This window comes from Tenrec ecaudatus, chromosome 1, assembly GCF_050624435.1.
Source record: "Tenrec ecaudatus isolate mTenEca1 chromosome 1, mTenEca1.hap1, whole genome shotgun sequence".
NCBI classification, from domain to species: domain Eukaryota; kingdom Metazoa; phylum Chordata; class Mammalia; order Afrosoricida; family Tenrecidae; genus Tenrec; species Tenrec ecaudatus.
In genome coordinates, this window is record NC_134530.1 from 57,758,637 (window position 1) to 57,775,051 (window position 16,415).

Genomic DNA, 16,415 nt, shown 5'->3' on the forward strand with positions numbered 1-16,415 from the left:
GAGAAGTCAGAACCTCACCCAAAGCCCCGAGGTGTGGCTGTGGCTAGGCCAAAAGTCAAGGTCAGGTCTCTGGCTGCCTCGCAGCCCTTCCCTTCTGGTGCTTTTCAACCAGCCGTGTGGCCGGGCGGGGCCTCGGGCCTGCGTGCGTGTTCGTCGCCGGGATGAAGTGACACAGCCGGAGGAAAATGTTTGTTTGGTGTCCTCCTCCAGCACAGACAATTTTCTGCTTGCATCTTTCTGTTGTTTGGCTCCAATGAATAGCAGTTTTCCTCTTTGCTCTATGTTATCATGTACACAGAACTGCTGTCGGGGAGCTAACAGCACGCTTGCTTAGTCATTATTCTGGGAAGGGGTGCCAACTAGTCAATAGCCTCTGTTTTCATGAGACTCAATGCACGGCCGACGCATAGAGCAGGCACAGCGTCCATGTGCGGAGCCTCCACCCAGCGCCTATCATTTCTGGAGCTGGGCGAAGCAGAGCAGGGTGGCGGCGGTCGGGGCCACAGCTCCAATTCCGACTTGCTTTCTTTGTCAGGAACCTGGAGCTGAGTTACCCCCCCATCCTCACCCCCCTCCATCCGGAATGATTCACTGTGATAGAATCCGCGAGAGAGGTGATGATTTTTACCAACCCAGAGGAGAAAGCAAATAGCACGGGAGAGATGCCAGGGCCAGCACGACTTCTTGGGAAGGGAGGGAGAAAGGTAGACCCCTGGAAATGCAGGCGAGCAGCTGGTGGGGGGACGGCACTGAAGGTCTTTCTGTGGGCCCCCCAAGTAACCACCGAGTGTCAGTGAGAGCTCTTGTGGGGCCTGCCCGCCCCTGGAACTGCCTTGGGGAGCTTGGGGGTATTTGAAGCTGGTCCTGCAGGATGGTTAGCGTCATGTGACCAGCCCTGTCCCGTGGTGATTGCGGGACTGGAGGTGGGACCCGAGATGGGTCCTCAGAGAATGGAATTGAAGCCCCACAGGTTGCCGCTGGTGGGAGGCACTGGGCGGTCCTTGAACAGGCAAAGGCGAGGAGTAAGAGTGGGTGGGCAGCAGGGAGTGGGAGCAAGCTCCGATGTGGAGAAGGATGGAGGCCAGTGAGGAGCTGGCTGACGGCTTTCTTCATTGAGCGGCACGTTATATGCCGAGAACGGTCTGGGTCCCTCCGCTCTGCCAGGTCCATGTGTGAGGAGTAAGACTATCAAGAAGATACCAGAGAGTGCCACCTGCGAAAAAGAACCAGCATATGGGTGGCGCTGAGGGCCCCAGTAATGGGGTGGGAAGAGATGCCATTAAAAGGAGGCAGGAGAGGACAGTTTGAGGAACTGAGATGGGAGATGTGTGAAGAAGCCTGTCCTGGAAGACGGCAGGGGAGAGCATTCCAGGTGGAAGAGAGGGGGAAATGTAAAGGCCCTTGGACCAGAATGAAGTGCATATTCCCAGGGGAACAGGGGCGGAAAGAAAAGACCAGTGTGGTTTTGTTGGGCTGAACAAGGGAGAAATGAAGAGGGAACGGAAACCCTGGCCCTGTTAGTGGGGCAGTGCCCCGGGCTGGGGCTCTGGTCTCCTGACAGGGATCTGGAGGTGCCCCCCCTGTGATGAGAGACCAGGTGAGGGTTGAAGCAGGGGAATAGTGTGTGTTGAGTTCCAAGACTGACCTAGCTCTGTGGGCATGCGGTTTTCTAGAAGAAATAAGAACAAACCCTGTTTTCTTTGTGGGGCAAAGGGCGCAGGGCAAGGGAGCCTCTTGCTCCGGGAACATGTAACTGGGTGGTAGGTCTTGATTACCACGAGGCATTTGACAAAGGCTCTCCTGGAGAACTGGAGATGGTTGCGAGTCCCTCGATGGATGCATTCCTCCAGGGTGGAGCCAGGATTGCTGTCAGCCTGAGAGAAGGGTTTCGGCTTCTGTCCCCACGGCTCTGCCCTGGTCTCGCTCCTGTTCAACATTTCGCTCCATAAATCAGCGGAAGACCCAGTAGACGTGCTCATCAGACATGCAGCTGACGCGGGGCTGTCAGGGACAGCTAATGCCATGGATGATGGGATCAAGATTCGCCGGGATGATTCTCCACCGGCGGGAGTGATGGGAGGAGACCAGCAAGATCGGCGATTGCATTCAGTTTGCTGAGCAAAGCCAGCCTGAGAGCAGGAAGACCTTGTCCATCATGAGTCCCACAAAAAGGGGAACAGGGTAGGGCTGGGGAGAAGTGAACGAAGGCAGCTGGACCCATCTGCATCCTCCCTCTGACCCCGTGACTTTCCCCGTAGCAAGACCCTGAGTGTTTCTCAGGGTGACATCCTCTGTGGGTAGGGTCATACTGTCTGTTGTCTAGGACAAGGAGAGGATTCAGTGCAGGGTGTGTGTGAATGCTGGCATCCTGCCTGCCCGCTCTGTGATGACAAGTACCAGCCTAGCAGGAGTTTGCAGAGATTGGGCTTCGGGAGCCTCCGTGCCCTGCAGCAGCCTTCCAGGGGCTCACAGCCAGGGTCAAGGTGGGGGGCTCAGGGGCTGCTGGTGTGGGCCCTGCTGTCTCTGACTGCGTGGCATGCCTGTAGGGAAATGATCGGGTGAGTCTGGAAACCACATCCCACAGGAACCTGTGTGAAGCAAATATAAGGATGTGAGATTGTTTCTCACAGTGCGGTAGGGCATGGAGAAGACCTACTTGTCACGGCTTTGGAGTGCCAATGAGTGGAAGCTCTAGAAGTGACCCAAGCTCCTGCTTGTTCCTCTCTGCCAGCCTGACTCCCAGCTGGGAGAGGGCTAGGAGCATCCTCTCAGCTGGTAAAAAGCAACTGTCATTTGTGTGTGTGTGTGTGTGTGTGTGTGTGCGTGCGTGCGTGCGTGCGTGTGTGTGTGTGTAGGGACTTCAGGTCTGAGAATTTGCTTTGCCTGTCCCTTGGGACTTGTGCTTGAGAGGGTCTCATGCGAGTCTCCTGTGAGCGTGTGTGCAGGCAGACACAGAAAAGGGTTGAGCGGATAGTACATAGTGAACCTCGCTGTACCCATCACCCAGCGCGAGCAGTTACCAACCTACGGCTAAACGATGAAGACCCGCCCCTCTCTTCTCTCCCTTTACTGTGTTCAGTTTAAAGCAAGTCCCTGGAACAATCTGATCTGTATATACTTTAGGTTGTCTCTCTCAGGGATAAGGGCGCTTTCCAATTTTTTTTTATTAAACTTTAAGCACAATACCATTATCATAATTTTTATAAAAATTGACATAACTATAGGGAAATCTTTAATTCAGAAAAGCTGTTTGGTTGACAGCCCGCTTGGCAGCATGTTTTCTGAGGGAGGGTGGTGACAACTGGTCCTTCAGGTATTCAGTCCTTCCTGCGACTCGAGCCTCACCTGTTCCTTTGAGGAGGGGGGAGAGGTGCTAGAGGAAGAGGGGGTGGGGGCCTAGAATTTAGGACCATGGATTGGCAACCTCTTGATCCTGATAATTCCCAGGGGGCACATAAGTGAGAGTTGGGCCTATTTATAGACTGACGTCTAGACAGGGGAGAGACGCAAGCGGAAGGGACTAGGAGAGAGGGAAGGGGAGTGAGAGAGACGGACAGAAGGACGGAGAGGGTAGTAGGTGCCCTGCTTGCCGGCCACTGTGTCAGGCTCTCCACAGCTCATGCACTGGGTGGTTGCTATCAGTGCTGTGTCCATCTTACAGGGAGGCCCCTGAGGCTCCCCGGGTCTGGCAGGAAGGACATGGCGCTGCCAGGGCTTTGGGGGAGTCTGCTTTTACCAGACATGGCTTCTGGCTTCCCAGCACGCGTCCTGGTGTTCAGGAGCTGCAGCTGTATCAGTTCTTTCTTCTTTTTTAATTTATTAAATACTTTTATTGGGGGCTTTTACATCTCTTATCACAATCCATACATTCATCCATTGTGTCAAGCACATTTGTACATGTGTTGCCATCATCATTTTCTTTTTATTAAATAGTATTTTTTAATAAATCGTTTTATTGGGGCTCATACAACTCTTATCACAATCCATACATTCATCCATTGTGTCAAGCACATTTGCACATATGCTGGCATCATCATTTTCTTTTTTTTAGATAGTATTTTTAATAAATCGTTTTATTGGAGCTCATACAACTCTTATCACAATCCATACATACATCAATTGAGTTCTTTCAGTTCTTTGTATATCACCATGCTTCCATGTCTTCAGGACCTAGTCTGTCCCCAGGCTTCCCTAGTGGCCCGGCAGCTCAGTCCTTCCAATGGGTTCCGCTGGCCCTCATCACGATCCCAAGAGTTAACTCCCACCCCAGTGGCTCTAAGACTCATTCTGTGTCACTCTCATTGGTTGTCATATGCTGTCCTCTTAGTTCTGTGCATGGTCACACATGAACCTGTGTGCCTATGCAATTCTCCACCCAATGCATCACACAAATACATATGTGTCAGTGTATGTGCATATGTGTGCCTGTGTGCTGATGTGCAAAGAGCATTACCAGGTTGCAGGACGATTTCTGCTTAGAATGTTTTATATTCACTGTTTTTAAGCCTCATTTTGCCCCCTGAACAAATTGTCAGAGCACAGCAATGCACTGGGACTTCCTCCTCCCTGGCCTGGCATGGCCCTGGCTTCCTCCCCAAGTGCAAACAGCAAACCCCAGAGCTGAGATTTCCTCTAGGGCTTTTGAAATTTCCTTCTATCTCTTCTTACCCCCTTCACCTTTCATACTCACAGGAACAGAGTGTTTTTCAGTTTCCAGAATGTTCTGTGTATGCTGTCTCATCTGGCCCTCCCAGAAGCCCATTGAATAGGTAACGCAGGTGCTTCCAAGCTAGGTGGTTATGGTCATTCTGGGAGCACCATGGAAGAAGGAGCATTCTTGCCAAGACTTCTAGTAAGGCAGACTGGGGGTTCCAGGCCAGGCTAGAAAGATTGCTACCCGAAAACAATGGGATCCCGGTCCACAGGTACATCAGCCCCCATCACAGGTTTGTGTGTGTGTGTGTGTGTTTGGGGTCGGGGTGAGGGGAGGCAGGGGTCTACGGAGCATGTAGGTACCGGAGTGTTCCATTTAGAGAGGTCCTTCCAAATCAGTTGCTGGGACAATCCAACTGCCAGTGTCACTTAGAAAGCAAGCCCAGTCTAGAGGCTGTGACTGAGCCAGGCCAAGCAGGTGAACAGGAATCTTGGGGGGGGGGGCACTAGGTGGAATCCAGCCCCCCTCCCCCCGGGACCTGCCAGGTTGACACTTGTGTCACAGTTTCTGTGTGCCAGACACTGTCCTTCGTGGTCTGCACCTTCATGGCACCACAGGAAGAGGACACGTGCCATCCCTGCTGGGATCGTTAAGGTTGATTGTGCCAACCTGGCCAATGAACACATGTGGGATTAATTGAAGGGGAGAGAGAAAAATGGCTTGGTGAGCCTCGCCTGTCTGGTCTCTTTCTCTCTGAGGGCCAGACCAGTTGTGGCTGCCTTAGCTAGTTCTCTGCCTCCGCTGGCAAGGCTCACTGCCTGCGAGACCTCCCTGAGGAGCAGCCACATGGACTTGTCCTGATGCAGCCCTGGGGGCTGGAAGCCTCATGAAAGCCCTGCCAGCTCTGAGATGCTTACACGCTCACTGATTCGGCTTTCCTCCTGCAGTCGGTGTTATCCCGTGTGTTCTGTGAGTTTGAAGAAGACTTTGTAGATCAATGTTGGACATATGGGATCATGTCAGACTTAAGAGCTTAGACTGGATGGGTTGGGATGCTTAAAGTACAATTACCCTTTATATAAAACTCTCTCTTATAAAATGAGTGATTATGAATTTTGTTTCTCTAGTCTATCCAGACTAACACACGTAATAATGAGGCAAAGAGACCGAGGTGCCCAGACGCTGGGAGACCCGCCTAAGGCCACCCCGTGGGTGTGAGGGCTTGCGCTCAGGGCTTCCCCAGACCCAGTTCAAGCAAACACTGACCTCTGACCCCTTTTCTCAGATACAGTCTTTCACAGAGTGCCCTCTCAAGAGTCTCATTGCCAGCTCCTGAGCACGACTGGCCAGGCAGGATGGATTGCAACTAAGATCCAGTGAAGCAAGAGGTGGTATTGGGAGAGGATGCCAGATCCCAGTTCCTGGGGTCATGTACTTTGTATTATAGCCCCCTGGTGGCCTGCAGAAACCTCTCCGGTCTCCCCTACTCATTTCAAGCCTCTTCCCTCTTGGGAAAGCAATAGGTTTCTCTCACCTGGAAAGGTGCTTTCTTCCACCTCCTTTCCCTGGAACCTGTGTCCTGCTACAAAATCACCATTCGGTCAACTGACATTAGAAATGTCTGTCTTCCTGGTCTGTTTGTAGGGCACTGGATCTCAGCAGTGGCAAGGATGAGATCTCCCTGTTGGTGGAGCAGGAGTTCTTGAGCCTCACCAAAGAGAACCACTTCCTCGGGCCAGAGAGCTCCAGTGAGCTGGAGGCAGCTGGCCGCTCAGCCAAGGGGAGGAAAGAGCCACCTTTCTGCCTTCTCGGACCTTCTCTGGCTGCAGAGAGCACTGAGCTCCCAGGTGCCGCCATCGTCACCGGTGACAAGCTTCTGAAGCAGAAGGTGGCTGTGTCTGTGATTGGCAACAGGAAGAACTGCGACTCAGCCATGTCCACCGTCACGGGCATCCTGCGCTCTGCCAAGGTCAAGAGTGCCAAAGGGTCTGACGACGGGGGCCACAGCCTGGGCACCTCCAACTCAGAGATCAGCAAGCTCCTGGCCCAGTTCCCTCTAAAGTCCATGGACACCAAGACCCCCGACAACAAGATAGTGCTGGAGGAGACAAGGGCCATCAAGGACTTCCTGCAGAACAGCATGTTCAGCGGCACGGGCACCAAGGAGCCAGCATGGCTGGGACCCTTTCTGCTGCTGCCGCCCCCGCCTCCGTTTGTGCCCCTGGACAAGCTCCCCGAGCTCCCCACTCAGAAGAGGCAGCTTCCGGTGTTTGCCAAGATCTGCTCCAAGCCGGAAGAAGACATGGCCACGGCTACCGAGGGCTACCTCTTGCTGGGTGAGTACGCCTAGAGCAGGAGAACACAGGCCTGTCAGGAAGCCCGCTGGGAATCTAGCAGGAGTGTAAGACAACTTTTTGCAAATGAGGAAAAGGTGCCCCTTCTGGAGGACACGGACCATGTGCAGCCCCCATGCCCCTCCTCTGCTGGGTGCACACCAGGAGGCCCAGGCCAACAGATTCTGGGAAGAGTAGACATCCTTTGGGGATCTGTGGCTAGCCCACACCACCCCCTCCCCAAGCAGCCTTTCAGAGGGCTGGCTCTGGGATGTGAGCCCTTGTCCACTTAGAGAATGACCTACTCCCACGATTGAGAACCGTTCATCCTTTCCATTGCCCCAGCGCATCTCCTCCTTCCTAGGACTCCGCATTCTGTGGCTGTGTACCTGCTCTGATCTGGCGGCCGCATGTGCTTACAGTTCACAGTCAGTGGGAAGGCAGGTCACACCCAGGCTTACCCAAATGAAAGTCACCAGCCAGCTGTGAGCATGAGCTCTGGGGACACTGTCCGGCAATGGCAAGGTTCGCAGTTCCAACACACCAGCCGCTCCACATGGCAGAGCAAGATGAGGCTGTCTGCTCCCCTAAAGATTTGCACCCTGAGAAGCCTCTGACTCAGAGGGCTTTGGGTGAGGGTGAATGACTAACTCAGAGGTGGCTGCATTGGCGAGGGTCCAAATCTATCTCCCCAAGAAAAACAGGAACCAAGTTTACCTGAGAGAACATTCTGGGATGGTGTCGGAAAGCCAAGGGATTAGAGAAGCAGTTCTCAACTTGTGGGTCACACTTGACCCCTTTGGGGGTCGAACAACCCTTTCACAGGGGTCGCCCGATTCATAACAGTAGCAAAATGACAGTGATGAAGTAGCAATGAGAATAGTTTTATGATTGGAGGGGTCTCCACCACATGAGGAACTGTTTTAAAGGGTCACGGCGTGAGGGAGGTTGTGAACCACTGGGCTAGAGCTTTGAGCAGGGAACTAGATTCTGGGTTCTGAGCAAGCGATGAACTGTGGGTGTAAGAGGGCTGAGCTCTGCCCGGAGGGAGGGGACTTTCTTCTGTGTCTTTCTTCAAGAAGGTGCTTTCTTGTCCCTCTGCCTATTTGGGCTGCTGGGCTTGAGGCAGTCTTGTCCTCCCTCCTGTGTGTGTGTTGTGTGTGTGTGTACATGTGTGTCAAAGGCAACTCTGCAAGTGTGAGTGTATTTACTCGAGGAAACGTGGAGTCTGGGAACTCTCGGGGTGAGTGATACCTGTGTGCTTGCCTGCTTGTGCATGCACCTAGCCTGTGTGCAGTTGTGTGCATGTGTGTGCGCCAAAGTCAACTGCAGCACCGTGCGTGTGCAGACTTGGACAGCGGGTGCGGTGTGAGTGAGTAAGCAGGCAAGAGTGCTTGAAAGCACTGTCGGTGTGTAGGAGAGAATCTCTGCAGGTGTGTGGGTCTTTGGGGAGACGGTTATTATTAGTGAATATTGTTATTTCAGTGCATTGGCTGGGGGCTAAACGCGGCAACCAGAGAAACTCTTGGATGAGACTCTAGGGACACATCTTGCTAAAAATGGCATTTTCTCCTCAACTAGCTCAGGTGAGCGCAGCCCTTCGTTTGGTTGACATGGTGCCAGGCAAGGAGGTCCTACCCAGACTAGGCCCCAAGGCTGTTGGGCCAGGAGCTGCTGAGCTCCGCCAATAACCCCCTACCAAACCAGGAACACCGGGGCACAGGTCCCTGGTGTGCAGCCCTCTTCCTGGCAAAGCTCTGCGGAGGCTTCATGAACTTCCAGGCTGGGCAAGGAGTGAAAGGAGCTAGAATGTGGGCGGGCCAAGCAATGCCTTAAAAATAGCTATAGCTGCGCGCACACACACACACACACACACAAATACACATATATATCTCCATATAGATACACTTACATGGGATGTATATATTAAAGTGAAATTAAATGTGTGACTTTATGGGGATGCATTCTCATATGGATCTATACATACACACATATGAATATGTATATATGGCCATATATATATATAACCATATACACTAATACACTTAATTTTGTCTTAAGCCAGAGTCCCATTGCTTTACAAAAGAAAGAACTAGCTGTGGGGCGCCCGCAGCTGCGGAGGACCCCACGCTGGCCCAGATGGAGGCGTCAGGCTAGGGACGTGCTGGGTGTCTTTGGAGAGAGGCACCACCCGTGGGTCGGGCACCATCCTTGTCTGTCTCTTACTCTCCGGCCACGTCCAGTGTCCCGACATGTCTCTCCCATGCTGCCCTGCTTTTTCCCTAAGCATGGAGTTACCCCACTTGATGCGTCTCCCCCACCTACATGCCAGGCCTTGCTGAACCCCACTTCCTCCTGGGAGAGTCCTCTGGCCCCCTCAGACAGCAGCAGCCTTAGTCGGCCTCTCCTCGCACAGCATCCCCCCGTCGCCCCACAATCCCCATCTGTTGTGTCCCATAGCTATTTCTAGTCTGTCTCTCTCCCTCTTGTCGCGAACTCCTGCAGAGAAGAGTCTGACAGACTCACCTCAGCGACGCTGGTCCTCAGGTCAGGGACTGGCCCTGGAGAATTGCCCAGAAACAACGAGCTAGAGTAGAGCCCAGGGAAAAGGGTCCAGCAGCATGGCTCCGACCATGTGTGCCCCTTCCAGTAACTCACAGACCCCCTGAAGGCCAGGACTGTGTCCAAGTCATCCTTCTATGGCCAGCATCCGGCACAGGGCCTGTTACTATGGAAAGGATGGCCGGTTGGAAGGAAGGGAGGAAGGAAAATGGGGGTGAGGAAAGGGAATAGGAAATAAAGGAGAGAAGGAAGACAGGGAGGTAGGAAAGTGGTTTGGATGGAAGAAAATCATGATGGAGGGAGGGCTGTACGTGTGGCTGTGAAGGAGACTAGACAGATGGATGGATGAAAGGGGAAGGTCAGAGTAAGTGATGGTCAGGGCGGCCTTCAGGGAGGAGACAGAGCTTGCATTTGCCTGGGAGGATGGAGGGGAAACAGCTCCCCAGGGTGACCTGAGCCCGAGGTGTGTGCTGTGAAGGTCCCTCACTTAGTCCACTAATAGGCGCTCCCCACAGTCAGCACTTGACCTTCCCAGGACACTGACTCGGTTTCCTCCTGCTCTAGAACGGAACCCTGGCACCAAGGAGCCGACCAGGGCTCGTGAGAGCCTCGGCCTCAGTCAGTGGCCCGTGAGCCGGAAGGACAGCTGTGGCGAGAAGGGCTGCAGTGACCCAGCAGGGGCCATGTCTGTGGTGCTGGCCACCACGAAGGCTGCAAGGCCAGCGGAGAAGACCTTGCTCTATGAGCTCCTCGGGGCCACCAAGAACCCCAGCGGGCAGCTGAGGCTCCGCAGCAAAGTGGAGGTGGACGGACTGGAGCTGAAACGTAAGGCTGCCCTACGCAGGGGGTGTCAGCAGTGGGAGGGAGCCCGGGAACCCTTGGCCACCCCAAGGGTAACTCCGACAGCAAATGGAGTCAGCTCTCCACCCTACCAAGTGGGGAGTTGCTTTTCTCTCTGCGGTTCTTCTTGGGAATACGATGAGCAGGACGATTGACCCATGTTGAATACAGTCCTGCCCCAGAGCGCATCCTATCTGCCATGTGGCCAAGGAACGTCCGTGGCTTTAGATGACGGTGCACACATTAAGGTTATTCGGGGCCTTGCTTTCTTCCCCGTGTGCTTCTTTGACGGGCTGTCAAACCTCCTTTCTCCCGGAAAGATGCTGATACCGGGGAAACTGAGGACCCTGCGGCTCTGGCCACAGGCGCTTGGCTAGACTCCAGGATTCATATCCTGAAACGATTCAACAAAACTGCATTCTTTCAGATAAAATTGGCCTCATGCCAAGCTGAGTTATATAATACTTAAAAAGATCATTAAACAAATTATTCCCATATAAATACAACAACCTGTGCAAGGTTCGCAGCGGTGCCAAGTCTGTGTCCTTCGGGGGCCTGCTTTAATAATTTGATAAGAATGAATTCCAGGGGCCTAGCAACTGTTTGCAGGAAACTGGATTTTTCTCAAGCACTTGAAAACATTTGGTTTGGTAAGCAGAAGCAATAGCTACCTAGCAATATGGTTTATTGCATCCGCTTGCTAAGCTGCCGCCTTCATTAAAGGGTGATGGGGGGAAAAAGAAGCTCGAAGCCAGACCACGTTGGGAGGTTCACCCCTTCCAAACTGGCAAGATGGGAACGCATCCTCCTTGCCCGCGGTTGGAAATGCACCAGGACTTTCCAGAACTCTCGCAGAGCCTAAGGCACCTGAGCACATTAGTCCTGGGGAGGGGGGCTGCCACTGAAACCCCTCCCCTCTCCTTTGCCTGCAGTGCCCCGGTCTGTGCCAGCGGCAGAGAAGAACAAGTACGCAGGCAACGTTCTCACCCCACGCTTTGCCACCGCCTTGACCTCCGCCGCCCTGAACCAGCCACTCTGGCTGAACCTCAACTACCCTCCTCCACCGGTGTTCACCAACCACTCTGCCTTCCCACAGTATCAGGTGAGCGTGCAGGCCCTGGGCCTGGCTCCTCCTGGGGCCGCCCACCCAGGGTCTGACCACGGAGGAGGGGTGCTCGCGGGAAACCCAGTTCATTAAAAGTCGTCTGCTATCGCTTGATCTCCATCGCTCCGTTCCAGAGGTTTCACCGGCACTGCGGTCAGTACCTGTCCACGGCGGAGTGCTTTTCTTCACTGCGGCCACGGCAGACGAAGCATTGGGTGTGCGCACTCGCACGTGCGCGTGTGCACGCGAGAGCACAGGCACACACGTGTGCACTTTATGCATCTATATGTATCCATTTCTGTATCCAGCTCACTCTGGACTGTATCCCGGAGCTGCTTTTCAAATTTTGCCTGGCTCTGTGCTTCCCATGCAATTTCTCATGGGATTAATGGGTAGGATGATGGGATAATCTTCGTATCCCACCGACCTCCTGTAATTTCCTTGAAAGTTAGATGACCACGCCTCCTACGTGACTTGTGACTACCTCCGTTTAAAGGCTCTCTTTCAGCACAACTCTGAAAACAAACATCCCTTCTCACTCCCAAGGGTCTTAGTTTGGCTAAATTATATGGGCACCTTATTGTAACTACTTTTTAAACTCATTTTATTGGGGGCTTATACAACTCATCACAATCCATACATCCATCCATTGTGTGTCAAGCACATTTGTACATTTGTTGCCATCATCATTCTCAAAATATTTGCTTTCTACTTGAGCCCTTGGTATCAGCTCCTCATTTTACCCTCCTCCCCATTATCCCCTCCCTCATGAACCCTCGGAAATATATAAATTATTATTATTTTGTCCTATCTCACACTGTCCAACGTCTCCCTCCCCCCACGTTTCTGTTGTCCGTCCTCCAGGGAGGAGGTTAAATGTAGATCCTTGTAATCTGTTCCCCCTTTCTACCCCACCTTCCCTCCACCCTCCCTCATCATTCTCAAAACATTTGCTTTCTACTTGAGCCCTTGGTATCAGCTTCTAATTTTTTCCCTCCCTCCTTCCCTTCCTCCCTCCCTTCCTCATGAACCCTTGATAATTTATAAATTATTATAATTTTTCATGCCTTACACTGCCTGATGTTTCCCTTCACCCACTTTTCTGTTGTCCATCCCTCTGGAAGGGGTTTATAAGTAGATCATTGTAATCAGTTCCCCCTTTCTCCTCCCACCTTCCCCTTCCCCTCCTCGTATGGCTACTCTCAATATTGGTTCTGAGAAGTTTATCTGTCCTGTATTTCCTGTGTTTCCAGCTCTTATCTATACCTGTGTACATGCTCTGGTCTCGCCAGATTTGTAAGGTAGAACTGGGGTCATGATAGTGGGGGGAGGAAGCATTAAAGAACTAGAGGAATGTTGTGTGTTCCGTTGGTCCTATGCTGCACCCTGTCTGTCTCTTTCTTTCCTTGTGACCCTTCTGTGAGGGATTGTCCAGTTGTCTACAGATGGGCTTTGGGTTTCACTCTAGCCCCCATCATTCACATTGACAGGATTATTTGTTTTGGGTCTTCTGATGCCTGATACCTGATCCTACCAACACCTTATAATCACACAAGCTGGTGTGCTTCTTCCATGTGGGTTTTGTTGCTTCTCAGCTAGATGGCAGGTTTTTTGTCTTTAGGCCTTTAAGACCCCAGACGCTATATCTTTTGATAACCAGGAACCATCAGCTTTCTTCATATTTGCTTATACACCCACTTTGTCTTCAGCGATTGTGTCGGGAAGGTGAGCATCATAGAATGCCAGTTGAATAGAACAGAGTGTTCTTGCATTGAGGGAATACTTGAGTGGAGGCCCAATGTCCATCTGCTACCTTAATACTAAATCTATAAATATACGCACATAGATCTCTCTCCCCATCATCATATACAAATATATTTTTATATGTGCATGCCTGTATCTAGAGCTCTATAAATGCCCTTTGCCTTCTAGTTCTTTCCTGGATTTCATTTTACTTTCCTCTTGTCCCACTATCATGCTCAGTCTTCATTTGGCTTACAGTAATTCCTCTCGGTTAAATTGCCCTTGACCAAGCCCTACCAGGCCTCCTACACCCTCCTCACCACTGATTTTAGATCACTTGTTTTTCCCTTGTCCCTGGGTTTGTTGAAACCCACTTCCTTTCCCCTGCCTCCCCATCTCCATGTGCCCCTGGAACTGTCGGTCCTGTTGTCTTCTCCTCTGGATTGTTTATCTCGCTTATCTTATCTAGATAGACATGCAGAGACATTAATATGCACAAAAACAAGACAGAGCAAAACAAAACCAAAAAAAAGAAAACAAAATAACCACAAAATGGGTGTTTTTGGTTGTTGGTTTTTGTTGTAACTATTTTTCTATAAAATGTGATAACACACATTGCATTCATCATGCTGGGAAATACTCACCATCTTCCATTTTCAAATTTCCATTACCCTCCCAGAAGCTCAGTCCACCTAAGCAATTCTTTTCTCTTTCTTGATCCCCGTCATCCTTGGTAGCCCTCGATAAACTTTGGTCTTTCTATACATTTACCTCTTCTAGAGAGTTTCATATAAGTGGGATCATATGCTATCTCTCCTTTGTGACTGACTGATTTGTCTCAGTGGGTTCTCTAAGTTCATCCATGGCACAGCACGTATGAGAACTTCATTTCTCTCCATTAGCGGAGGAATATTCCACTCTACATAGGTCCCACGTTTTGTGAAGCTCTTCATCTATTGATGAACATTTAGATAGTTTCCACCTTTCACCCACTGTGAACAGTGCTACCGTGAACAACACACAGAGAGACCACCGATGAAAAAGTGGGCAAAGGACTTGAATAGACATTGTACCAAAGAAGAAATACAGCCAACAAACACATGGCAAGATGCTCATTAATCATTAGGGAAATAGAAAGCAAGCTCCAATAAGACACTGCAGGACCTGCCTTAAGGTCTGTGTGGCTGAAAACAAAGACCGGGCTTCAACAGGTGTTGGTAAAGGTGTGGAGAAATTGCTATCCTCGCTCATTGCTGGTAGAACTTGAAAATGCAACTGCGACTGTGGAAACCGCTGCCTGGTCCTGTACTGGTTATGCAACTGTGGCTATGCAAGTCATTGCTGCAGCCCCCGTGCGAATCCATCTCATCAGGAGTCTATCATATGCCAAATAATTCCCCTTGTAGGTGTATATCCAAAGGAACTGGCATCAGAGGCTCAAACGGATACATGAACGCCAATGTCAATTGCAGCGCAATATAAATATACGGATTCAAATACATACACGTCTTAGATCGGACGTCACATTGTACGGCCCTAGTATGGATGTGAAATGATGCAGCCCTAAGCCGCATTGGAACGACCTTAGCTTACCCCAGCTAAGGTGACTGGGCGTACATTCTTGGTGCTGGAATCATAGCTAAGAGGAGAGTGTGCCCAGACACAAAGGGACAAGGAGACATTTGTAATGGAGTTGGAAATTTTACTCAGGGAACTTATTTATGCAAGGAAAATGTACTTTCTTTATTTTGTCTATTTAACTTAATATCCCTTAAGAGCTGCTGCCCACCAGGTAGTAGGAGGGAGAAATCAAATAAATGTCCACTCTAGTTTAAACCTTTGTCCAATTCAATAACTTAAATAGTCCCTTCTGGTACTGCAAAGGAAAACGGCTTGGTCCCTAAGCTTTCTCAGTCTTCAGATCCCTTACCTCGATTCTCTCCAGATTGACATGTTGGTATATGGGGAAGAGACGGAACCCAAACAAACTGGGATATCCAGCTTCTTGGGGATCCCTGTCTCAAGCTAGTCAGGCAAAGCTGGAGAAAGGAACTAGAAGTCTATGCCAGCACTCAGTCTGTCCTGCCTCTGTGCCTCTTCTTCTTCCCCGACTCCTTGGGTCATGCTATCGTTAATTTCATGTGCCAGTCTGGAGAATCAGTTGTTCCTCATTGTTTGGCCAAACACTGGTCTACTTGCTTTCATGGAGTAGTTCCGCGTGATTAGATTAGTTAGCCTTGGACACAGGGGATTGCTTTCCACAATGCAATCAGCAGTCAGTTGAGGCCGTACCAGTGTAGAGTGAATGATCAAAAGAGAAGAACAGCTTCAGAGAGACACCCACGGGGAAGATAGATGGCACGGCAGGATAGTCTATAAAGCAAGAAACGCCAGGGAACCAAGGAATGTCGGGAGCTACCAACAAAGAGGCATTTGGCCCAGACCCTGATTTGAACCCTTAGTTTCCCGAACTGGAAGAAAGTAAGTCTCTATTAGTTAAATGTGATATCTGAGAAGCTGGATTACATGAAGAAGAGTGTGGCATCAGGATTGGAGGAAGGCTTCTTAACAGCTTGTGATACACAGAGGACCCAACCTTACTTGCTGCAAGTGAGGAAGACTTGCCGATGGAGATCAAGGATTGCAACTCAATGTAAAGAAGGCCCAAATCTTTACAACTGGACCAATAGGCAGCATCATAACACACGAGGAAAAGCTTGCAGTTGTCGAGTATTTTGTCTTGGTTGGTTCCACAATCAATGTTCATGAAAGCAGCAGTCTAGAGGTCAAAAGACACACTCCATTGGGAAGAATCTGCTGCACAAGACTTCTTGGGAATGTTGAAAGGCAAGAATGTGCACCTGACCCAAGCCATAGTATTTTCTGTTGCATCATATGCATGTGCAAGTTGGATGTAGACTAAAGAAGACCAAAGAAGAATCGATGCAGTTGTTTAAGAATATTGAAATAACCACAGACTGCTAACAGGACAAACAAATCTGTCTTGGGAAGAGGACAACCAGAATGCTCCTTAAATGAAAAAATGATGAGACTTTGTCTCATGTACTTGGAACATGTTGTCAGAAGAGACCATTCCCTGGAGAAGGACATCATGCTTGGTCAAGTCAAGGGGCAGTGAAGAAGAGGAAGGCCCTTAATGAGAGGGATTGACAAAGTG

The 16,415-nt window shown here is 50.8% G+C and overlaps 1 protein-coding gene across 1 annotated transcript in view; it reads left to right on the forward strand.

Moving 5' to 3' along the window:
* The window catches only part of C1H1orf94 (chromosome 1 C1orf94 homolog), a 51,082-nt gene that overhangs the window by 20,283 nt on the left and 14,384 nt on the right, over window positions 1–16,415 (forward strand). The window contains exons 2-4 of the mRNA XM_075539052.1: window positions 6,299–6,990; window positions 10,114–10,374; window positions 11,322–11,491. Of these exons, the coding sequence (XP_075395167.1) occupies window positions 6,299–6,990; window positions 10,114–10,374; window positions 11,322–11,491 (1,123 nt within the window). The remainder of the gene's footprint in view (window positions 1–6,298; window positions 6,991–10,113; window positions 10,375–11,321; window positions 11,492–16,415) is intronic.